The sequence below is a fragment of the Sprattus sprattus genome, assembly GCF_963457725.1.
Source record: "Sprattus sprattus genome assembly, chromosome: 2".
In the NCBI taxonomy this organism is placed as follows: Eukaryota; Metazoa; Chordata; class Actinopteri; order Clupeiformes; family Clupeidae; genus Sprattus; species Sprattus sprattus.
The window spans coordinates 55,767,477-55,792,415 of record NC_137921.1 but is presented as its reverse complement, the minus strand read 5'-3'; the positions used below and the strand labels follow the sequence as shown (position 1 = coordinate 55,792,415).

Here is a 24,939-nt window from a genome sequence, read left to right as displayed (position 1 = left end):
TAGCTGATGCTTCAGTCTCCTAAAAAAATATAATAGGAAAAGGTAGAAACCCACAATGAGCCTATGCGGCTTTTAACACAGGTTCATATTAACACAAGTTCATACTAACACATACTAGCAGCTGCCAACTGTGAAGATGGTTCCCTATCGACATAAACATGTAAAATCACAACAACAGTAAGGCGATCTGAGAAATTTCAGTAATATTGAGGACACTTTTTCCAGCATGTTTGTTTGATATCATAAGAAAAACAAGTCCATTAACTCTTTTAAGTTTGTATATTTATGTACAACTTAGGCAAGTTAACTTTGAAGGACAGTTGCATTTCTTTTGCTGCTTTAGCTAAGCTCACCACTGAGACAGAGGTAGAGAGGTTGGCTCCAGTTGCTCCAGTGTTCCAGGAACTGCAGGCTCTGGCTCCGCACCTGCACAGTGTAGAAAGTGTTCACAGAGAGGTCCCTGAGGGCCAGCCAAGAGTCGTTTACTGCAGGCAGGAACTGGGAAGGAAGGACAAATCATGTGGTGTCAACAAGCCATAAGTGAAAGGCATCAGACATCATTACAGAAGGTAAAGGAACATACAAACTCAGCAATACCCGCCGTGTAGAAATTTGTACCACAGTCAGTAATTAAAAACATCAACTGCATCCTCTCTTTCAGCCAATTCACAATGAGTGCTGTTCAATAGTACCTGCCAGCTAGGCTGTTTACTGGAGCAGTAGCGGACTTGATAACGCAGAGCCTCAGTTGCAGGTCGTGGAGGACTCCACCTCAGGACAACCTCCTTCTGTAGGTCTGTGGTGTAGTGAACGTTACCAGGAGGATCTGCTCAGAACAAATCAAAAACTCAATGAGCACACACACGTACAACACATACATTAGTTGTGTAGAAGTAACAATCAAGCAAGACCTGCTGGATGAGCTGAATAGATATTCGACTCCAGCTGGGTATTCCATGTGGTTTTGAAACCACAGGAGCCATGATGATATTGACATCAAATGCAAACAAAAACTCCCTGTTCCAAAAGTGACTCATTCCTATTTGGAATTACACAGTTTATACCAAGTACCTTCTCGTAATATGCCTGGTTGCACACAGAACACCAATACACATCGGTTCATAAACAATATACAGTATAATGCCAGTAGGTGTTTGTTTTGAGTGGCTCCAGGTTAAAACATACACTGACACAACAGACAAGACTAATTGGCACTACTTCCTGTCTAACGATTGTGTTAATTGGCTACTCTTAGTGAAAGACACCAAACACTTGGAAAACCTTAACTTCTATTTACAACATGAATGCCATAAATCAACCTGTCCTGAGAATCCGACAGACTGGTCACAATTGTGTGACTACTAACTGTGGCTAGCACCAAATGAATAGCGTCTGCCCAGTCTCCACATAACTTCAACCATGAACAGTGTCATGTCATTCCACATTACCACATACCAAATACTTCTGTAATTCATGCCACAAACAGCCATTGACTGTAAAGGGGCCCAGCTTTTGCATTAACCACCAATACAAAACTGTGCTTTTGATAAGGGGTTTAGTAATGAGGCTATTTCCAGTAATGCTATTTAGAGGCTACAAGGAAAGAGTTTATAAATAGCTTATCAGACGCTGACAGTAACACAACTGTGACCCAAGGCAATGAAGGAGCTTGTATGTTTAAATTAATCTCAAAATTATTTATTTATTTTTTAAATAAATTATTAAACATTATTAAAACCACGATATTGATCAAAACTGACTGAAGAATCAGATGTTTAATTTGGAATGGGCAATTTTGAGATAGATTTGTGTGGGCAAACAAAAGAAATGCACAATGAAAGGTTCCTAAATTCAATTGAAATGTGTTTGTGGGTTGCCATGTGAAAACAAACAGCTCAGTCATCGGCTGGTTGGCCTGGGGCAATCTAAAGGGATATGATTAGGCATGCACCTAACCAAATGACTCACTATATCTGAAGATAAGATCAGACCCTCATTGCCATAGCACCTAGAGAAAGAACAAGTATCTGTGCTGCCCTGCCCTGCCCTGCCCTTCCCATTGGCTGGCCGGCTGCGCTGAATCACTCCTTCCATACACAACGAAGTGCTACAACCATACTGAATTTTTGGAGTGTTCGTTAATGAGATCGCAATGGCCACTTACAATAAAAATGCTTTCGCTTTTGCCTCCCTCCTAGCCCATAGAAGAATAGTTTTAAAGTGGAAATCTCCTGACCCACCAAACGTTTCTGTTTGGCTCAGTGACCTGATGCTATTCCTGAAATTAGAGAAAATTAAGTATTTCACCAGAAGATCAATTAAAACTTTCCACAAAATATGGGACCCACTGATTTCATATTCTGACAGGCTAAACACTCTCCCATAGGACCATGGGGCCCTGACTGTTTTATCAAACCTGCATAACAAAGAAATGTAAAATGTAGAGTGCATCTTCCCCATCTTTTTTCTTTCCCCCTCTATTTGTTTATTTTTGTTTCTTCTTTTTGTTTTGTTTTGTTTGTTTGTTTTTTTAGTATGTAGATGGTATGGGTGAGAGTAATTTGATTGATAAAAATTAGAAAAAAAATGCAAGACATTGTACTTGTATCCTGTATTTTACTACTTTTCTTGAATAAAAAATATGTAAAAACCAAAATTTTTTTTAAAAAAAATTGCCTGCCTCTCAGACAGAACAGAGGAGCCACCCCAGTGGGGCGAGCCTTGCACACCCACGTCAAACAGAGCTGATACGCGGTTAACCACCCACCAAACCGGCAACAGCACTTAATTTGAATTTCTGTGGAAAACCAACAGACTGGGACCTGCAAAGGCCTGTGTGATGAAGCAGAATGTAGATAAACAGGGCAGGGAGTGTACAGCTCCTGGCACCTTGTAATAGATGGAAAGAAATCTGGTTTGTATTCCTCCCCTTGCCCATCAGAGAGCGAACACAGATAATTTGTAGGCAAATGCAGAGGAGCCTCCAGACCAAAAGCATCAAAGGCCAAAGCTGTCTTATTTGATACCATTTTGATATTCTTCACATCTGCTTTGTTCAGCACATTAGCTTTAGAAGATGTTCCTTTTTCTCATTCTTAAATCAGTGGAACAAACCAAACCGAAAAAAAGATCGATATGAACAAAAGAGGGACTCAATATTTTGCACTCTGAGAGAAAAGGTAGAAAACTTTCAATCAGTTCTGCTCTGCTTTGTTGAACACTCAATAGAAGTGCTGTCTGGTTTGCAGCAAATGCAAAAACTCCCAAAACAAAGAAGACAGAAGTTGTATAGAAGAGTGCTTGGAAATATTCATGCCTTCAAAACGACATCATTAATAAAAACACCATGAATCTGTGACTCTCCAAGCAATTTATATTTTACATTTTCCATTAGTTAATATTGATTGGTTTTCTCTGTAGAGAGACAATGATACAAAGAATCCCACATACTCAGCCGTTGTGTGGCGATGTGCATGGCGGGTGAGAGAATAGAGCCTCGGGCAGCGGTCACATTCACGATCACAGACACATTTGCATCCACGTCCTTCAGAGCCACAGAACAGGTATGGTCATCCTGTGTGCACTGGCCAGGGTCCTCCTCAGACAGATCCCCCTGTGACCCTGTGCCTGCCCCCGCACTGAAAACACACACAGAAGTCATAAGTCCTGGCAGCCCTGCCTTACCTTAATATCATAGTGTGGGTGATGGGCAGCACACAGTAATATCCCTCACAAGGGAAATAAGCACATATGAGAGGTAGGAGTTCCATGTAGAGGCTTAATCTCATGATGTGAAATTGAAAAAGCTGACATAAAATGGTATTCTCTGTGTGTTTGTGTTTGTGCATCACCATCTGGCTCTGTGTCAAGATAACAGTCCTAGATGTTGATGTGTGGCAGTGAAGGTCTTTCTGTGTTTCTGTCCATGTGTTATTCTGCATATTTTTAATAACAACAACAAGCAAATGACACAAACAACAGACATCCCCAAGCTGTCACTAGAGACAGAGACAGAGAGACAGAGAGAGAAAGGGATGGAGAGAGAGAGAGTGAGGCAGTTAGAGAGGGATGGAGAGAGAAAGAGAGAGAGAGGGGATCAGAAGTGAGGGAAGGAAACTGGATACTCACGACCAATGCCGCAGGCTAACTGTAACAAGCCTGTTTGCCGATGCGCTCTGTAGCTTACGGATACAAATTAGATTTTCTTTCTCCTCATCAAGCCAGCACAGGATGTTCAAACAGAGGACTGAAAGGAGATTTAATAAACACGTTAGCTCCCTCAGAGTTCACAGCCTACAGACACTAATTGGAAGCCTTTCAACAAGAGAAGCTACTTTAGCATAAACACATCCAAGTCATCCTTAATGACAGCACGCAATTATACATATCAGACCAGAGGACTCTCAGTCCTGTATGAAATGTCAGTGTGTTATTGCTGCCCGTTTGTTTCCTTGACCTGCCTTCATCCCCAGTGGTAAGAGTGTTCTCAATGTAATGAAAGCTTCAGGGTGCACATTCCCTCCAGTGGTCTTTTTTGAAGTAGATTCATACACTTCAAGGCTACCACAAGTTTGCAGTCTCACCATGCGCAGTAGTTCAGCACACACAAAGTAATGAGCACTGGAGTAACTAAACATCCTTGTGCTCAAACAGAACAAATAGGGGTCTAGTAATAACAACCTCAGTGTCCCCAGCTCCCTTTGGTCTGCCTTTGTCCTTTTTTATATCATTCTAAATCCATATGCTCTCTCTCACTCTCTCTCCCTCTCGCTCCAAACACACACACACACACACTTTCCCTGAACAGCAGTGACATTTCCATCAGTAATTGCATCGTTTAATTCCCTTTCCATGTCATGGAGAGAGGCAGGTAATGTGCATTGACTAACAGATGTAATAGCGCCTCTCTATTGATCAGAAAGAAAGCAATCCTAGCTTACAGATCTGATCCTCCCTAACCTTCTCTATACCTCCAGAGCCACCCTTAAACAGGATAACACCACACACACAGCTATTTTCCAACTGTCACGTCATGCTCTATCTCCTAAATATAGGAGGTTTCTTCCATTTTCAATTCTTGAGTTCATGACAGCAGCCATACCCCAAAATTAGGACCGCATTTGCAACCAAGTCACCAGCTAAATAAACGATTTGACCACCTGTGCCAATTTGCAAGCTAATCTTTAGTTTTCTTCATAAAAGGGTCATTACACAGCAGTGGCATTAAACAGAAACCCCTCATTCTGAACCTAACTGTGGATACAACACAGGAAACTGTGGACTGGTTTACCTGCGCTGCTGTGCGTTGCGCCAGTAGGTTCCCATCCACCGGTGGAGTTGTATTTGTGGCACTTGAGTTGGTTGGCATTCAGGGCACTGCCCCCCGAGTGAGGCCCACTGCTCTCTGTGGCACCATCTGGCCCAGGCTGGGCTGCATCTGGCAGCTCACAGCAGAGGTCCGTTCTCCAGGGCACGTCCTCATATGGCACGGCAGATACACCTGGCAGGTCCAGAGGGGCAACGCCTGTAGAGAGTGGCAAGAAAAGATGGATGCAGAACACAAACATATTCCAGAAGGAGCATGGTCAGTTGAGTGTTTCAGACTTCTAGTTTCTTCTCTTTCCAAACTGCCTTTGTTTCTTATATAAAACATTCTTAAATGAATCAAAGAAGAACACTGTAAGAACACTGTAAGTGAAAGTGAGTAACCTCTGAATTTGGGAATAAACAACCGCAAACTGCCGCAACCCTAATTTGGCTAAGCAACCCTATTTGGCTAAGCCTTCAGTATTGACAGATAAACTGCTATAGGGATGTTGACCTTGAGCCTTTATACCCATCTCTGTCCCTCTTCCTCTCCTTCTCCCCTGTCAGCTTATGCCAACCTCATGTCTGCATTACTCCCTGTACATGTCCCCCTTCATGCTGCCCGTGCACCCTACACCCCTCTCTCTCTATCTCTCTACTATTTCCATACTAGCTATTTGTCTTAACACAGCCTCCTTCTCTCTCATGCACACTTGCAGTGAGGACCTATCTCTTTGTTTGTCCCCCTGGGTGTGCTGAGTGACTATCTGTTAATAATCATTAACTATCTGGAGGGCAGTGAGAAATGGTTGGCAGCTGGTGGGTTCACAGTGATGTTTATGTCTGCAGCATCGCCCCAACCTCACACACACACACACACAAACACACACACACACACACACACACACACACACACACACACACCTACACACACACTTCTAGCTATTCCTCCGCAGCCTCCCACCGAGTATGAATCACCCAGGCCAGCCCCCCTTTATGACTGGCTCATGGAGGTATTACAGAGACACCAGTGGGAAACCTTCAGAATCTTCTCTGATGACAAACATACACATTGATTCTCTCTCACACACGCACACACACACACACACACATGCACACTCACACACACGCACACGCACACGCACACACACACACACACACACACACACACACACACACACACACACACACACACACACACACTAGGGATTGGGCAGCAATCGTACTGGGATGGCTAACCACACCATTCACTTGGCTTTGATGAATTGCCCTCAGTCACACGATGAAGCACACTAATTAAAAAACACTTGTATCAAGGGACTGCCATTTTGATCAGAATGGACTAGCTGTTAGACAGAACAATGACAGAAGCCAAATCATGGATGTGTGTGTGGGTGTGCATAATGAAAAACAAATGATGCAGTTTGTGTGTGTGTGAGCGTCTCTGCTTGGTTCGTGCCTGTGTGTGAGCACATGCATTAGAAAACTGTAAAGAATTGTTGGGAAAGCACTTACCATGGGCAACGACCACCAAACTAATGAAGAGAGCCAGCATAGTCAGAATCCTGAAGAGGAGAGAACAAAGAAAGAGAGAGAGCTTCAGTGATGACTACAGGGCATGACTCAAGGTGCTGGCCAAAGTTGGGCCCACAGACCACAGGGCCAGTTAACAGCAGACAAAAACACCCTACACTAACTGCACAGTCCTTACGAGCCATATGGTATTCATTGTGCGACATAACAGTCAGACCTGCTGCTTGAGTTTTGAGCTCAAGACCGAACTGGAATAAATAAGAACTGAAATAAATAAGAACTGAAATAAATCTTTGAATCTATATTAGGCATTGTGATTAATCAAGTTCAGGTATGCCTTCTGCATTACACAATTATTGTCATTTACACACCCATCATGCCAGTGTGTGGACCAGTATGATAAACACAATAAATTATCAGGCAATACAGCCTGACATATTGTACTGTTATGACTGTTGCATCAAGGTTTAACAACAGGTACCATTATTTAAAATATAGCACCTTTCATTTAGTTTAACTAACACGTCAATATATATATAAGACGATCTAGGAAAGCAAGCTATTACCCCGAATTAATGAGCAAACAAATTGATCTCAAGCTGTGTAAGTACTGATTAAATCTGCATTTCAACTTCCCTAACCCTACCTTACGAAATATGACATAAGGGACCAATTACCCACAACCCACACCCTCATCCCCTTAATTCCAATCCCTTTTTTGCATGAATATTTCAGTGCACGTTCCAACTATTCATGAGGAATGACTCTGACTGAGGGAAGGAGAGATAAGGCATACGGAAAGAGAAAAAGGTGTGCAACAACAAGATACAGCATCTCCCCAGGCTGTCATTGCACTCAACTGCAGGAAGAGATCCAGTTGGTGGGGGAGAGAGTGGAACAAACCCAACTGAATGTATTCAATAATAAAGATTCAATGATCAGGACGAGTGCCTGCATTTAGTCATTTAGCAGGTGCTTTAGTGACGTACAAGGGACCTTGATAGGCAACATCCTGGGCTTCCATTTGAACAGTGAACAGTCACATAACAAAATGCTACTTTGACTCCCTGAGTGTTTACACTATTCACAAAAGCAATCAGCTATGACTCGGGCTATTGTTTCAGCCAATCCCAGAACATTACATCCAGCGGAATGGCAAACACATTGTACAAAACAATCCATCATTTACAATCATCGTGAGACACCTTGTTAAAAGTCTATCCCCAACACGTCCAACATAAAATCGAATTTGATTTGTTTACTAAAGAAAAGTCACAAAAAACAAATTTGTGGGTTGCACCAAGAATGTTTGTGGAGACACTGCAAAGCTGAAATCGAAAGCACCTTAGGTGTAAACATTTAAAACAGAGAAATAACCTAAACATCCAGGCTAGCAGCACAACACGCACACACGCGCAGGTGTCAGGGACCACTGTGTGTCCGGTGGCACTGAATGTGTTATTCACTGCAGTGATTAGAATAATTATGAGACCAAAGGACCATGCCTGTTCAAATGTGTGAGGCTTTTGTTTTCCATGGAAGATCCTGCCTAGTAAAAAACACATATTTACATACACCAACTACAGTAGATGAAGAATTTGGAAGTCAAAGGGGGGTCATCTGAAAACAATTCAACCAAGAACAAAGTAAAGAATTCTGACAAATGACTTTAGAGTTGTACATCTGAAAAGGGCAATAATCATAATATGTCATGATTTCGATTTCAGGGGAGTTCATCCTGACAAGTTATTAAGCTAACTCGACTTTTCAGAACTGGGAGGTCATCTCAGCTGAAAAACAGTCATATCTGTTTTAGTTTTAAAGCACAATGGTTTCTTTGCTGGACTAGAAAATCCCAGCCCCAATTGACGGAGAAACTTGTATCCACGAGGGAGGTTCTCCAGCAAGTTCGTGATGCTGAAGGGGTGAGTCAACGTCTACACGGCCAACAACCAGGGGAGCGTTCTCTGCGCGTTCATTTGCAAAGAGGAAATCCTGACTTTCCCCGACAAACAGATTCCATTGTAGCGTTACTTCAAAATATCTTTAAATATGTTCAGGAAATACACTTCATATGGGAACTACATTTCGATCCGATTGCAAAATTACCCTGAAGCCGTAAATTTCACAAAAAAGCCTGTGAGCCCTGTAACATAGTCTAATTACAGCAACAAAGAACAGCAGGATAAAGCTTAAACTTCATAACAGTTGTTGTGTACTGTGAATGAATTCATATGCTACCACAAGTGAATGGCCGAAGCTAAGAGTACAATCAGGAGGCGACTGAATGAGAGGGAAATTGCTAACAGACATTGCGCGAGCTGAGGCTGCCTAGTCTCACCAGGACGGGAAATGTCAGAGGAATTTCACACGAAAGTCAAGGTTAAGAGAGGCACTACAGAGAAAAGAAAGACAAACTAAATGATTATACGATATAGGCTCAAAGCCTTACAATACAACATATACAAATACAATGTCCTTACTTTGTGAATAGTAGAGTCCCAAAGTTCCTTGTTCACCACGATTACGTGCGATCAGATCGTTGCTCCGTTTTGTTTAATTGTGAAAATGTGTCTTTGTTATTGTTTCCTCATTGCAAGTTACTCACAGAACGCATGCTGACACTACATAACATTAACAGTGTCCATTTATGCCGCACTGGCGTGACCCTCCGACAGGCAAGCCGTCAGTTCCACACCAGCTGCAAGGTATACGCCGTTCCTCTACTTGGCTCATCTGGAGAGTCGCTCAAGGCGGATAGACTTCTGGAGCAGTGACATCACGCATATTTAATAGGTTCGTCAAAACCCAATCCTAATAGGCTATTATCTGTAGGCTGTCTCGTATTCATTGTTTTGCTCACCAACTGTGCTGTTTATACTATCGCACCTAATATATTCTGCTGTCTTAATTTAAGGCAATCATTAATAATAATAATACATTTGAAACAAACTCAAATTGTGGGCCCCCTGCGAGTCAAAACACAATGACATTTCAGAAAACACAAACACATTTCAGAAAACACAACATCTTGGAAGACAGGGCATTTCACAAAACACAACATTTTACAAATCACAATCACATTTCAAAGATTATGTAAAGGACATTTGACAGTTTTTCTCGATCGCTTATACACTATAATTGGGCCTATTAACTAAACAGCCCATATGATGACGCCACCTACCAAAAGACAGTCATTTCCATAAAAACTATTCCCATTTTTTCACACGATTCAACTTTTTGTGAAAAACTTTATGCACAAATGTCTTCATATATCACTGGTTGTACCATGTCCTCATTTAGAAAGCACTGGCACTCAATATTAAATCAAGTCATCACTAGCGCCTACCCACTGTGTTGTTTATTTTTGATAGCGGTTCCAACAGCCAAATAGTGCACATAGGCATGTCTGCCACACTTCATAATGATAGAAAAATTGCAGTCTCTATACATTATGGCAGACAGCCCACAAAGCTGACGAAGATCCACTGAGTTCAACCGAGCCACACACACACACACACACACACAAATGTTTGGCAGATATATTACTTCTGTAAGGGCAATAAAAGCTAATCTGCTTGCCCAGTCACCAGAGTCGTGAACTGTCCTACATCAGGCTCTGAATGCATGCCATGCCCTATACAGGACAGGCTATCACTTGCAGTGATTTAAGATTGTGTGAGTGCGCAGTGCCCATCTCTTACCATCCCTGTCTGAGGGAGACAGTCCAAATTCCAAACAAAGCCAAAGCCACTGTTACATTTTATCTCTATGATGACAACACATCGGAAAGCAGATCAAAACGCCTGTCTCGGTACTCAGTGGCTATACAGCTATTAAAGATTAAAAAAAATAGATTCAGTGTAACAACTAAACACACTCCATCTGATTTATATTCTTTTAATTTATTATCTATTTGGTTGCAGAATCCTCCAGTGTGTGTGCAATTAGCCCATGATGCCGCAGGCCTAAATGTGCATGTAGCATGTAAATGGTTGTATGTGAATCAGTATGTGAATCTTACAGTACCCTAAAATGTGATCTAACTGTCTAACTGACCTATATCTTCAAACAGACAGACACTTCATATATTCCGAATATAAAATCAAATAGCCTTTACCACTAATTTCATATTTATGGATTATAGAAGTACAGAACTGACTCAAAGCTAAATTATTGCCTCACGATTGCCTCAGAAAGACAGAAATGAAGAGATGCAGCAAGCCAAATAAAAAAACAAAACCTGTCGCGTGCCGTTTCAGGGGATGACATCACCCCGTAGCATCACCTTCTATGTTAAGGCAATGACATCAACCACGAACTATGTCATTCTCCCGGGGGGGGGGGTAAACCCTATGGTGCTAATAAAATATTCAACAACAGGGTGTTCCTTTAGTCGTGAGTGCCTACAGAAATGAAGGTTACCATTAAGTCGAGCAGCAATTTATCAAATGCTGTGTTCACAACATGATATGGTTCGACAGAGTATAAAGTGTTATGATCTATAGCCTATAGCTATTCTAATAAGGTTAGTATTCTAATAGGTTACACACATGTGGTTGCAGGTCTGTCGTTTAGCATCACTCCTTCACTAACACAGGGTGATGCCTTTCATTTGGCGCACAAAGCCACATTTACTGCCAATAGCTGGGATTCCATCCAACTTTTTAACGCAAATTGTGACCATTCAAGAATGCAATCCTGAATTAAATCGCTTGAAATTCACCTAAATATGAAACAGAGTCTCTAGAAGGGTTTAGACTAACTCTGGGGTTTATATCAATAAACCCCTGACAACCTTACCTACCTTCTCACAGCTGTTCACAACTCCTTCCTTGATTACGAGACTGTCCATATTAATTCGAGTAACACGATGGATGGAAAGGCGCACAGGCTCAGAGTTTCATGGATGCGATGCACCTCAATAAGCGAACGCGTTCGATGGAAACCTTGCTGGAGACAGGAGCTAGGGTCGAAGCGGGAGCATTTACTTCAGACATCTCGCAGTTGTCACGCGAGTGTATAGCCTCAATGAGAAAGATGTGGGCCGAGTTACAGTTTTTCTCAATTGCTTTGGCGAATTTTTCAGCTCACAGCTCATACACAGCCCTTACAGTAACAGAAGTTGAAATGACCAAAACACTATATGATGTTTGCAGAATGACACTTCCTTCTCAAAAACGTACCACACACCAATCAAAACCAAACATTTCCTACAAAACCTACAATTTGTGCTCAATTGAAAATGTATGTTTTCTCATTTATTTAACAATGGATAGCAAAACTCAAAATACAGCTTTCAATATCAACCTATGAAACCATCACTTCAACTTTTGTGCAACACCCTCACAGTATTGACTATTTTACCACTGACAACGTACTACAATTTGGGTTTTGTACTGAGCACTCTTACTTAGGGAATATACTGTCAGAAAGTATTAGAAATCTGAAAAAAAAATAAATATTGCTAAACACTATATCATATATTCTAAACAAGGACCTGTCAACACCATTGATTACGTAATATTTGTTCTACTGTGCACAAAAGGGCAAAGATTCTGACACAAAAATATTTACAGTATTGCAGTCCTTTTCCCACATTACATGTATATTCTGTACGTCAAAATGACAGGTTTCAATATACAGTGAAAAGGTCAACTCTGTTCTGCAGTGAACAATCACCCCCTGCCGCCAGTGTGGGCCAGTGTGTTGATTCTGTAAAAATAGTGCAATAGGCTGTAAATACTGTTACAATATACTTACAGTAAAGTAATCAGAATTTGACCGTATATTTTGTAAATACTGTAACTTTAGTGAAACTACAGTAGACATTGTATTGTGACAACATACTTTACAAAAGTATAGAAATTGTTGTAATACAGTGAAACACAATACATTATATTGACTGTGAAGGCCAGCAAAGTGTCATTGTCATCGCCGAACGTACAAACAATTGATACCACAGTATGACAGCTCAGGTTTGAAAGAACCCTTTGGCCAGCCACTCTCATGGAGAGGTCATGATTCACTATGGATCAATGACACTTGCCCTAATTTCATTTGAGCATCTTACACAAATGCCACGTCCCCTGACAGGGGCCCCTCTACCTCTACCACAACCTCTTCCTTGTTCTCATCCTGAGGTTGCTGGTGGTGGCCTCCTTGATACATGCTTGGTATCAACTTCAATCTATTGACCCTTTTTTAGAGGTTGAGAACTGCTTGATTAGTTTTGCACAGAGAGTTCACACAGGTGCTGACGGTATTTAGAATATAGAGAGCAGTGTCAGTAGGCTGCTACTAAGTGTCTGCAATGTGTTGACATGGTTATTCAATTAGGTTTTGTGTCTTTCTCTGAGAAGTGTGTAAACTGTTTTGAAAAGTGTGTTAAAACTCAAAGAAATTTGTGTGAAAGCAATGAGAAATGGTTAACCCATTCGCCAGAGAAGACTCTTGCTGTGCAAAGAAGATGTGAGCATTAGATGAAGTTGACCCATGATTCGCTAAATGCCTGAAAACGATTGGGAAAAACTGTAAGAAAGGAAGAAGGAAAGAAAGAAGAGTGAAAGAAGGAAAGAAGAAAGGAAAGAAGAGTTAAAGAAGGAAAGAAGAAAGGAAAGAAGAGTTAAAGAAGGAAAGAAGAAAGGAAAGAATGGTGAAGAAAGGAAAGAAGAGTGGAAAAAGGAAAGAAGAAAAGAAAGAAGAGTGGAAGAAGGAAAGAAGAAGAGAAAGAGGAGTGAAGAAAGGAAAGAAGAGTGGAAGAGGGCAAGAAGAAAAGAAAGAAGAGTGAAAGAAGGAAAGGAGAGTGAAAGAAGGAAAAAAGAGTGGAAGAAGGAAAGAAGAGAAGAGTGTAGAAAGGAAAGGAAAGAAGAGCGGAAGAAGGAAAGAAGAAAAGAAAGAAAAGTGAAAGAAGGAAAGAAGAAAGGGAGGAAGAGTGGAAGAAGGAAAGAAGAATGAAAGAAGGAAAGAAGAGTGGAAGAAGGAAAGAAGAAAGGAAAGAAGAGTGGAAGAAGGAAAATATTGAAAGGAGAGAAAAAAGAGTGAAGCAGAGAGATTGAGTGTGAGAGAAAGTAGAGTGAGAGGGGTAGAGAAAAAGAAGGAAAAAAGTAGAGTATGGAAGGTGTCTTAATATTCCTAGTTATACAGTTGAATGGAGAGAAGAGGAGCATTGGAACATTGGCGCAGGTGTCAGTGAAGTACAGGTGCAAGCCAGTGTAATGACCGTATTATGATGGGAAAATTTGTATTAGATTTTCTTAATATCTCAAAAAGTATAAAGTTTAGAAAAACAAGCATTAGTGTCCTTCACAAGACTTACGCAGCAAAGTTTGAACGAAGTTTCTAAGTTAAGTGGTTCGAGCTGAATTAATTGCAGAAGTCGGTAAACGGAATAATAAGTATAAGAAGCCTAGGAATAACAATACAGGGCATTTCATGCACTGTAATTAACCCTCGAGGGCATGTGTGGATATCGGAATATGTGTATCTGTATGTAGGAAAATGAGAGCACTGCACTGCTGCACAAATTGGCTTGCAGATTCGCCAGATCCACCCAGTAAAGTCTACTGTACAGGTAAAGGCTAAAGTGTACATTTTTTGTGGAAAATTAAAAGAATCTGTCCATTAATAAGGGATTTGAAGGAAAGCTTCAATGGGGGAGAGAAAGCAAGAATCATTTCCCACAGTTAGCCTACTGTTTGCTTAGAAATTGTAGAAATTAGAGAATATCAGAATTTCCAGTGAATTATAGAAGAGTGACTATTGGGATGTTGTACATGTTTATGGAAGGTCTGTGAGAGTCACGTGTTGGTGACGTTATAGTGCTTTTAATGGCTCAAAGCCAGATTGGAGTTTTCTGCATGAGTAAACCTATCCATAGACGCTCACACTGTGTGTGTGTGTGTGTGTGTGTGTGTGTGTGTGTGTGTGTGTGTGTGTGTGTGTTATTGCCTCTTTGTGTATGCATACAGTTGTTGGTATTTGTTTGTTTTTGTGTGTGTGTTGGGGGGGGGGGGGGGGGGGGGGTAGCACAAAATACAAATAATGTGTTCCTAAAACACACTTAAAGATGGCCCAATTCAAGAATCCACTTCTGGAAGAGGAAGTGTAGAGATTAGAGACATTAATGACAGAAAGGACATAAAAGGTACAGAGGTTTGTTGACCCCCAGTTTAGATGGCAGTTAGGGAAGTGGTTCTGTATTATTTACCAGTGAGAACAGACATCAGAGAGCCTACGCCCTGCTTTGTAAATGTAGCAATACCGACAGGAGTAGGGCCTGGTCTTATTCCCTTTCCCTTCTGTTTCTACATATTGCGCAAATGCTCAGACAGAAAAAAACAAATCTTGTGTCTCTGGTGCACTTGCGTGTAAAGACTGCTTAAGCAGACCCATATGAAATGCAGGGACAGCCGTTGCCAATGTATTTAATGGGGGCTGATTAGTAAAAGATCCCCATGTCTGACTCAAGAAGGGGAAAAAGAGGAGCACAAAGCTGTGAGTTGTTTGCTCCACCAGGGGCTGTGTGTGTGCATCTGGGCTGGAAAGCCACAGAGTCTTGAAATTATCACCACAGTGGCAGTAGTCTGAGGCTCCTCAGCACTCCGCCAAGGCCACGCTGCTCTTACCCGAAGAGCTCTTCGACTGCCAGAGCACTTTCCAGAGAGGGTGGGTCTCATTCTCAAAAAAGCTGGACACGGTTTTTTTCTTTTTGGATTGTGTCAACTTTCTCAGTGTGTTGCACCATTGCAGTAGGCTGGAACTCAACCCTCAGCCCTGCTCTGCTCTCCACCAGTTTCCTGTTTTAAAGAAGTGAGAATGTCTTTCATCCTTCTTAACCCAGTTACTAGCATATTTATGCCTCTAGTAGCCTGATTTGATTGGTATGACAGATATAACCACAAACAAAGATCCATTGTGTCCCAGGTTTTACAGGTTGGACACATTGACATCCCTTACATAAAAGCATTAAATACACTCAAATAAAACAGGGTGTATTGATGACTTGTCCAGTGCATCAATGCATCCTACAGCACAATGAAAGGTCATGGAATGTATTTCTCATGGTTCCAGTTGTGATCTTGGTGATTTTGTATGTTGTTAAGGGGCAGGAGCGGTTCCAGAGCAGGAACGGGGTGGACAGATGATGAGCAATCATATCTAGCCCGCTTGTTTAGTTCTGTAATCTGGTAAACACAAGATTGGAACGTCCATTTCTCTCGTGTGTCGCTTACGGCATGTAAAGCTCAAGCTGTCTGGCTACAAGACCAGCAGACAGGTGTTGGCATGGAAATCTGAAGCAGGATTATCATCGGGCCTGGGGCCGGGGTGCTTGCCGATGAGGCACGACCTGCTGTTATTGCCAGTGACGCTTTACTCATCCCCCCAGGGGGCTCAAAGTCACCCAGAGACAACCTCAATGAACCTGCCACCTGCTGCTCCGATCTACACACACAAGCTCACAAACACACATACACGGAGAGAAGCACACATCCACCCAGTCACACAAGCATACACACACACTCTTTCACATATACACATTGATAAAACACAGCAGTTACATTGTCCATCCATACTGTATGTGATTCGATGAGTAAGCCCACTATCACATTACAGCAATGATGAGTGTGGACTGTGCATCTGAAAAACCACAAAACAAGTAATCAGTCCTTACAGGATTTTGTGATCCTGCGGTTTCGCAAATTCATGCAGTTCAAGGATTTCCTTGTTGCAATGTTCTCTTTATCACAATGTTTCTGCGATACAAACATAAAGGCATGGAATTTTTGCATTATTTGGTACTAGAAAACTCAAAACCACTGAAATTTATAATAGAATTCCTGCAGCAGTTTCAGTCACTTTTGGCTGCAACAATCACAGCAAACCCTCACCAGATCCTGGTGTTACCGAATAATCTGTGATCGGACAATGCTACCCTCACTATCAGACGTTTTTGATGAGACTAAAAGCATAAGCATTCAGGCCTTCCCCTTGCGGTGTGTTATTTTATTATGGACAGATGTGAGACAATGAATTCCTCAAAGGAATGGAAATTAAATAATATAATTAGTGGACCATGGTTTGTGAGGAATCTGATTAAAAGTCTTTAGACGTTTGATTACCTCTTCTCTCTTCTAAAAGAATGAGGAGAGTCTTTAAGCTAGTTATTCACGGGGGCCGGAAAAATAGACAGATGAAACATAATTTTCTTGCTGGACAAACCGGCCACGCACAAATGTAAGATTTAAGACTTACATAATATAAGACTTAGTAAGTATAGTCACCGATTGATGATGTGAGACCCATCTAGTTTCAACAATACAATCAATTAGTCAGCCAGCCTTCCTTCCCATCAATATGTCAGACAGCCTTTATTTAAACAGTAAGGAAAATGGCTGAAAACTAAACCAAGCCCCAATACAGCTTGCATGTTCAACTCTAAACTGGCTTTTGAGCAAATGAGGATGATTGCATGATTGAGCATGATTATTGGGTTCCTGGATATACACTAGAATATCATCCATGGCTGTAGCAACGCAAAAGCATGAGTATAACGTAAAGGTATAGTTTGTGATTCTGGAAAAAGGTTCCTTATATTTGGGCTCAACAGCCAATCAAATGACACCCCTCCGATCTGTGCTCCTGAAGCAATGTGCAGAAGGGCTGGAACAATGTATGGCTCGATCCAAGCCACTTTGTTTGTTTGCCATTTATAGAGCCAGGACTGTGTACAAACACACACAGTTTTTTGAGAAAACACACAGAACAGACAGGTAAAGGACAGGGAGGAACTATTCATTGAATTTGATTAAAAGTGTATTTGATTAGAATCACGGACTATGCCTTTAATGATACTTTTATTCAGTGTCCTTTCGCTCGACTTCAATGTCCAGAAACCAAAATCCAACTCTGGATGGAAAAGCTTGAGAATGACCCTCCTCCAACTGTCATGGGAATGCCCCCTACTAAAAAACCTCCCCCCTGGCCCAGAAGCACCATGGGCTCAATGGAAAACTTTCAACCGCCTCAGAACGAGAACGGGACGATCAAAAGCTGCTCTGGTCAGATGGGGCTACCAGACTGGCGCAACCACCTGTGAATGTGGAGAAGCAGACCATACTATGGAGCACTGCCTTGTCTGCCCTCTACTACCCAACCCTTGCAGGCTCAAAAGACCTTGAAGTGTTCAATAAAAACACAAAGGACTGTGCAAAGAAATGGGAGACTCATATAACCATAACGCTTCAGTGAAACAAAAAAAAACAAGATTCAGTGTCCTCAGGATATTCCACTCCACAGGTAATGTATGTTCTGCCCATTCAGTAAAGCAGCAGAGAGAGGCGTCTATGAATGAGCCTCTCAGAATTAATAGAGATCATTCTTAACTTGCCTCTCGAATCACAGTACGTGAGAGTATGTGTGAGCCATCTCTTCCTCAACAGCACTTAAAATGCATACAAAATACGTTTAAAGGTAGCAGGTTGTAGAGATGCTATGTATATGTATGTATTGGGGGTGTACATTATTCATTAGTAAAGGTCCTTTCACCTCTTATATATGTGCCATTGTTGCATGTTCTTGTAGCCTCAAAATCCCCATATCCGGTCCCTTCCAACAGTACATGGTACCCCCCTTTGCTTGACTTGCTTTTAGCATCTGACTCCTGGGCTTTCATCCTGATGGGAAGCATAACAGAATCCAAAACCAGCAAGAGGCTCCACCGCAGAGCACAAATGTTAGCATGATTCAGGATCCGCTAATTGACCATTAGAATAAACAGCATGCATCTTCCTGAAAGCTCGGGGGCCAGTCGCTACCTTCAGAGGCTGTGTGGTCCATCAGCACAACAAATCCAGCTACTTCACCACATTGTGCCCGCTGGCTGTCATTGTCCAAACGTCATTAGCGTTAATGCAAACGAGATGAGACAGAACCAAACAAAATCAGAGCATCATAACCCCACCCTATTCCACCCCCTAATCTCAAAAGCCACGCTCACACATAATAGATAACTGGTTTACGCTCTTAGTCTGTCAACACAGTACATCACCTCATAAAGCTGTCTGTGCATCCTAAATGAAAGCTTCCTTTCATAATGGCACCTGCGGAGATGCTTCTGCTCCAGGCACGTGCAGAGGGGAGGGGGGGCTAAGGGGGCTTGAGCACCTACCCCTTTTGCCCTTGATGCCCAAAGTGCCCTTTTGTCAGAGTGTTTTTTTATTATTATTATTATTATTATTATTTATTTATTTTTAATTTGTGTGTGAAAAGTCCGTCTGTGCGGCCCAAAATAATAATACATTTAACGAAATGATAATAATTTAGAGCTACCTTGGTCGGTCACATGATCCACAACGTGCCCTCTCTCTGCCCTGACGTGCCCTGCTGACCGACGCCTCGGATAAGTTTCTCTACAGCTCCCGTTTTCTAGGTAAGCCGAGTAGCCTTGTGATGCAAAATGTGCCATGATGACTCGGGAATAACTCGGTGTAAAGTTTGCTATAGGGGCTTATATGCCTCTCTCTTGTACGTCGCTTTGAACAAAAGCGTCTGCTAAATGACTGCATGCAAATATGAGCCAAAAATAGTTGATTAACTCCCGTAAATAAACTTGTCAACGTGAGAAGTTTGTATCGTTTAATATAGAGCGTGGTCTTTAAATCTGAGAGCATTTTCGTTCATTTTACGTCATGATTTTGTATTGGTTGGTGAACTTTGGTAACGTTATTTTCTTATCAATCAGAGAGAGAGAGAGAGAGAGGGCCAGATAGCGAGAGCGAACAGAAGTCTTTGAGCAGAACGAGTGCGAGAACTTAAAATGAAACACAGGGAATTTCTGATAGCAACAGTGTATTTGAGTGCGACAACTTAAACTGAAACACGGCAATTTTGCAAGCAACATTGTATTTGAGTGCAGACAATCCGTTTTGAGCAGGATCTCCCCCCCCCTCCCTCTCTCTCTCTCTCTCCATCCGTCTCATTACCTCTCTCACTATCTCCATCTCTCACTCCCTCCCTCTCTCTCCATCCATCTCACTCATTGAAAATTGTATGTTGAAATGGACCCACATTGACTATAAACATTGCACCCTTTTGACAACTTTCATACTCACAGTGAAACACAGCTGTCTACAGTACTTGCTGCCTGTAAAATTATAGTTTAAAGGCCTTGTTCCCATATAGTTCCTATTATTTAAAACCTAATGAGTATGCACCTGTTTGTGAAATGGATGTATGTGTGTGTGTGTGTGTGTGTGTGTATGTGTGTGTGTGTGTGTGTGTGTGTGTTGGCAGCTGTGGAGACACTGTAATGTGTCTGGGGGTATAAACCAACCCCTTGTGATAACACTGTCCTATAGTGTGAAATGAACTCAGCGTCACACTGGTGGAAATGACCGTCACACCAGTGGACATAGCCTATAGAAAAGGCCTAGATAAATACATTTTTACAAATCCGTGCTATATGTGCCCCCTTTTTAACTTTGAGCACCTGCCCCTCCAAAGGTCTCTGCACGGCCCTGTTCTGCTCCACCGCTGTTTGAAATCACTTCAGCACATGTTTGAGCGCTTACACTCAGTGTTTACAAACAGCACTCACTACCATGTAGCTGGCCTTTTTATTTCCACACCTCATGTCCAACTCAACATGATGAGAGCAGTGACTGAGTTGGATGTTCAGCTGGGCACAGAGCTCTTTATAAATTATGTTTCAAGCTTGCAGTAATATTGCATTATTGTTCAATACGAAGCGAGGAGGGTGAAGTGGACCTGTAGCCTTTATGGGAACTTAATAATGCAATACAAGTAGAGGGGAGAGGAAATCAGAATGACTGATAGCAAGGCCATGCTCTCTGGGACGAGCCTGAGGAGAGCAGGACCCCCAAGGGGGAGCAGAGAAATGAATAAGATGGTGTTCGTTAGAACACGTGCTAAGATGAAGGGAACATAACTACTTCCACTTGACAATAAAAAGAGAGAGAGAGCAGGAAAGAGAGTACAACAAAGAAAAACTGGAGGAGCAGAAACAATGGGTGTGGAAAGAACACAGAGGTAAAGCTTGACAGAAAGATGAAACATGTTAGTCATGTCAGAAAGAACTTGAGGTGTATTATAGATGTCTCTGTCTCTGTCATGTTTATTCAGATTCACATTATTGCAAATAATAACCAGACCTCATTTCAGTCTTTGGATGACATCAGCTGGAGTACATGACAAAACTGAGAGACAGTTTCTCTGCCTCCAGCTCTCATGTAAGAGAATAGAACATCCTTGGGCTGTCTGAAGATGACAACACACCTATCGTCAAACAATGCAGTGGGACCAGGTGCACCTTATTGTACTGGAAAGCACATTTTTATAAAAACAAACTATGGTCTACTAATTTCACACAGCCAAACACGCTTCCCATATTGAGCAATTCACTTCAGGGTCTATGGCTTACAGCGTACTGCAAAGCAATGAAAAGAGCCCTTTTGCTGCCAGGTTCCCGTCAATACAGCAGAATGAATGGATCCCTGGGTATTGTAAAAATTCCACAGCACTTAATTCAAAAGCAGATTTAAAAATCCATGACCACACCTTCAGAATCGTCTAGGGAGCCTCGGAATACAGCTAAAAATTGCAAAATAATGAGCTACTCAAAAATTCACCTTATCAAATTTTCATTTAATTGCAACAAATGATGCAACAAACAGAAAGAAAATCTGTTTTCTTTGATTAAACAAAACCAAAAAGTTACTAACATGATAAGTTTAACTAATACTATGACAGCCTAGGAACCAACATGAGATGTTCTCTCATATACGCAACTCCTCTATTCTATTCTAGAAAGACTCTTAGATCAGACTGTTAGCGTCAACCAGATCAATGTGTGATGCCACAGAAACTAGCCTCCTGATATTGAAACAGCAGACATACTCACCTGTCGCTGCTTGCTCATAGGGCCAGTGTGGAGGTGAATCATGTGGCATGTTGTAGATATCTGCTTGGGAAGTTTTGTTTGGCTCTGGTGGACAGGCGGTGGAGGGACCTCGGTTGCTTCCCCAGTGGTCTCTGGGTAAACGAGCTGCTATTCTGAGCAAGCTCACTAAGAATACACACCAATCATCAATCACCACTGCTGCACTATGAAAAAGGACACTCAGGGAATGTGTGTGTGTGTGTGTATGCTTATGTGTATATGTTTTGGACTCTGAGTGTGTGTGGTGTGTGTGTGTGTTAGAACCTTCTTACTCTGCCCTGCACATGAAGACATTCCCAGAGGCCTAGCATACCACTGACTCAGTCCTTTGCCACACACTGGTTGTAGTCTGATACAAAGTGTGGTTTGGAAAAGGTGTACTCGTGTGAACATATCACAATGATAGTGCTGCTGCTGCTGTGTGTGTGTGTGTGTGTGTGTGTGTGTGTGTGTGTGTGTGTGTGTGTGTGTGTGTGTGTGTGTGTGTGTGTGTGTGTGTGTGTGTGTGTGTGTGTGTGTGTGTGTGTGTGTGTGTGTGTGTGTGTGTGTGTGTGTGTGTGTGTGTGTGTGTGTGTGTGTGTGTGTGTGTGTGTGTGTGTGTGTGTGTGTGTGTGTGTGTGTGTGTGTGTGTGTGTGTGTGTGTGTGAGAGAGAGAAAGAGATCGAGAGAAATAAAGTGTACGTGTGTGTGAGGTTCTGTGTTGCATCAGGCCTCTCTCTCCTATGTTTTTGTGTTAGTTTCCAATAAATAAATATGTGCCCTCACAGAGGGGTGTCTCGTCTGTGTAGTGAATGTTTGTTTGAGTTCCACATCTCTGACCTCCATGACGTCGGCCCCCTGAGACGCTTTGTTCCAGCCTTAATCCGTTACACCTGATTCTGCTGTACAGACACAAACAAGTCGGTATTAGGTAAGCATTAGACTTGTGAGAATGCAGGTTGAACAGTTAACTCAGTTGTTTAAGATGAGAATTCATTCTATTGATTTGATAGATTCACATTTGACACATTAACCTTGGACCCAGAGAGTAAATAGACCAAACAGCATTCATTACTTCAGGTGCTGCAATAACACAGTCATTGTTACCATAGTGTTTCAAAAACCGTAAAAAAAAAAGTATAGTGCAAAATACTACAAGCTCTTAAATGTCACAATGTGGTTAGCTTTCAGAATGCTTCCGGACTGAACCCTGTAAACTATTACAGCATGTTAGATGGGAATTATCATCTTATCCACAGTGTTGTGTGCTATCCTCTAACACAGTGCAATGTTTCATTCACACAGAGATTCACACCGTCTTTAAATGAGTCAGTTTAACAAGTGATAGCACCACAAAACTTAGCACCTTCGGACAGAGTGGGATGGCAGTCAGATCACTGTCCACTCTATAGTCTCAGAAGCTTGCACTGAGGTGTCCAGCCCCAGTGACAGATTAAAAATACATCAGAGATCCCCAGCAGTGGTCCAACTGTTTGCCTCCTTTACATAACACAGGGAAAAGAGGTAGAGGCCACTTCCCATAAAGTTTTCAAAACTTTTAATGCTATTATTACCTTTTTCACAGTCGCAGCTGCAACTCTATATCCTCTGTGACTGTAAGGCCTCTTTTAGACCTCTATTTTTAAACTGCTAGGAAAGTATCTATGGACTTGGGCGCCATGGATAAGCATCATAAAATGGATAGTTTCAGCAGTGCTTAATTCCAAAGCAATAAAACTAAGTTCCAACTGTTTGGAAATATTGACCTCTTCTCTGGCTATCCCAAAATCGAGAGGAAAAACTCTGGTTAATGCATGCAGGAAGAACGCTAGACAAACCCGCTGCAGTTCCAGAAAGCAGGGCACTACCAAGCCAGGTTGTTATGATAGGCGTTCATGTTCGTGCCGCCAAAAGAGTGACGGTGAAAAGGAACTCAATGCTCCCTATGATCTGGCAGGGAACCTGTAGGGAAACAGATACTCCCTCTGAGCGTACATCTCTGCAAGATGGAGAAAGTGGCGTCTGCAGCTCCTGTTCAGATCTGTATTTGTGTTGACACAAACCAGGAACACCCGGGCCTTTCACCAGACAAACTGTCCTTGTGCCCTTGCCACCAATGAGCCTCTTTGTGTGTCAGCAGAAGTCTAAGAGAAGAGAAGAAGGAGGCGAGAGAGAAGGAGAGAGAAAGGGGCAGTGCTGGGATTTCTGACAAAAATCTCTGCAAAACATTGAATTCTGGTAATAGCTGAATTTACCAAAAGCTACACACAGAAAAAAGTAACAACAGGGGATGTATATTAAAGGCTTCATGAAAGCACATATCATTATATCAAAACTCATATTTATGACATGAAATAAGTCAGACCCACAACAATATGTTGTGTAACAACTGATATGGCGAGTTCTAAAGTCTTAATGTAGTCTTTGTCTGCTCTAATTTAGAGCCATCATGTTTAGTGCACTTCATCACATCTTAAGAGTCAATGGTCTACTGGAGCACTTAAGCAGTGGCTCCGAGTGCTCTGTGGTCCATCCCCTCATTCCTGCATTAGTATGTCTATTGTATCACTACAGCGCACACTGCGACTGTCCGTGGAGTGCCTTAATGCATGTTGCCCAGTTCACAAAACTGCACTCACAAAATGCAAAACAACACAATCCCTTTTCCAAATGTAATTTTTGTGTCAAATGGTAAACACAACTATTCATATGTTTAGACAATTTTACGATCACTAACAAACACATTAGTGCGATAAATCTCAAACACTCCTGTCCCTTTGAGGCTAAAGCTATTTGTATTGACAGTGTACTTCCTACAAGAATGACTAAGCCAGTTACAATAGACTGAATAAATAAATTCATTCTTACTTTCATACATTTTCAGTCATTATTTTCAGTTTTCTAAAACAATGTAGACCAAAGAGTTGCGCACACACACTGCTCCTTCGACATTTTCAGTGGTGTGTATGTAGAATGTATAAAATGCAAAATAGTTCATTTCAGCAAACTGAAATATACTTGGTCAACACAAGGCAATTAAGGGTTCAGATGGCTTTAACAGCAAGCTGTTATATAGATTCTATCTGTTTCTTAGAGAATTAATTGTTAAGGCTATCAATACCATTGATAACATCTTCTCTGAAATTGTGGTGCTTGCAGTT

The 24,939-nt window shown here is 41.8% G+C and overlaps 1 protein-coding gene across 3 annotated transcripts in view; it reads right to left on the bottom strand.

Moving 5' to 3' along the window:
- The window catches only part of lepr (leptin receptor), a 32,564-nt gene extending 10,738 nt beyond the window's left edge, over window positions 1-21,826 (bottom strand). For 2 of the 3 annotated variants that reach the window (XM_080832058.1, XM_080832060.1), the window contains exons 1-7: window positions 9,324-9,497; window positions 6,823-6,872; window positions 5,291-5,524; window positions 4,129-4,246; window positions 3,451-3,638; window positions 693-826; window positions 354-498 (exon numbers count right to left, since the gene is read on the bottom strand). In XM_080832058.1, the coding sequence (XP_080688184.1) occupies window positions 354-498; window positions 693-826; window positions 3,451-3,638; window positions 4,129-4,246; window positions 5,291-5,524; window positions 6,823-6,862 (859 nt within the window). In that variant the 5' untranslated portion in view covers window positions 6,863-6,872; window positions 9,324-9,497. Of the gene's footprint in view, window positions 1-353; window positions 499-692; window positions 827-3,450; window positions 3,639-4,128; window positions 4,247-5,290; window positions 5,525-6,822; window positions 6,873-9,323; window positions 9,498-21,760 lie in introns of those variants that run through there. The other variant, XM_080832059.1, reaches the window with a different exon arrangement.
- Between the last annotated feature and the right edge of the window lie 3,113 nt (window positions 21,827-24,939).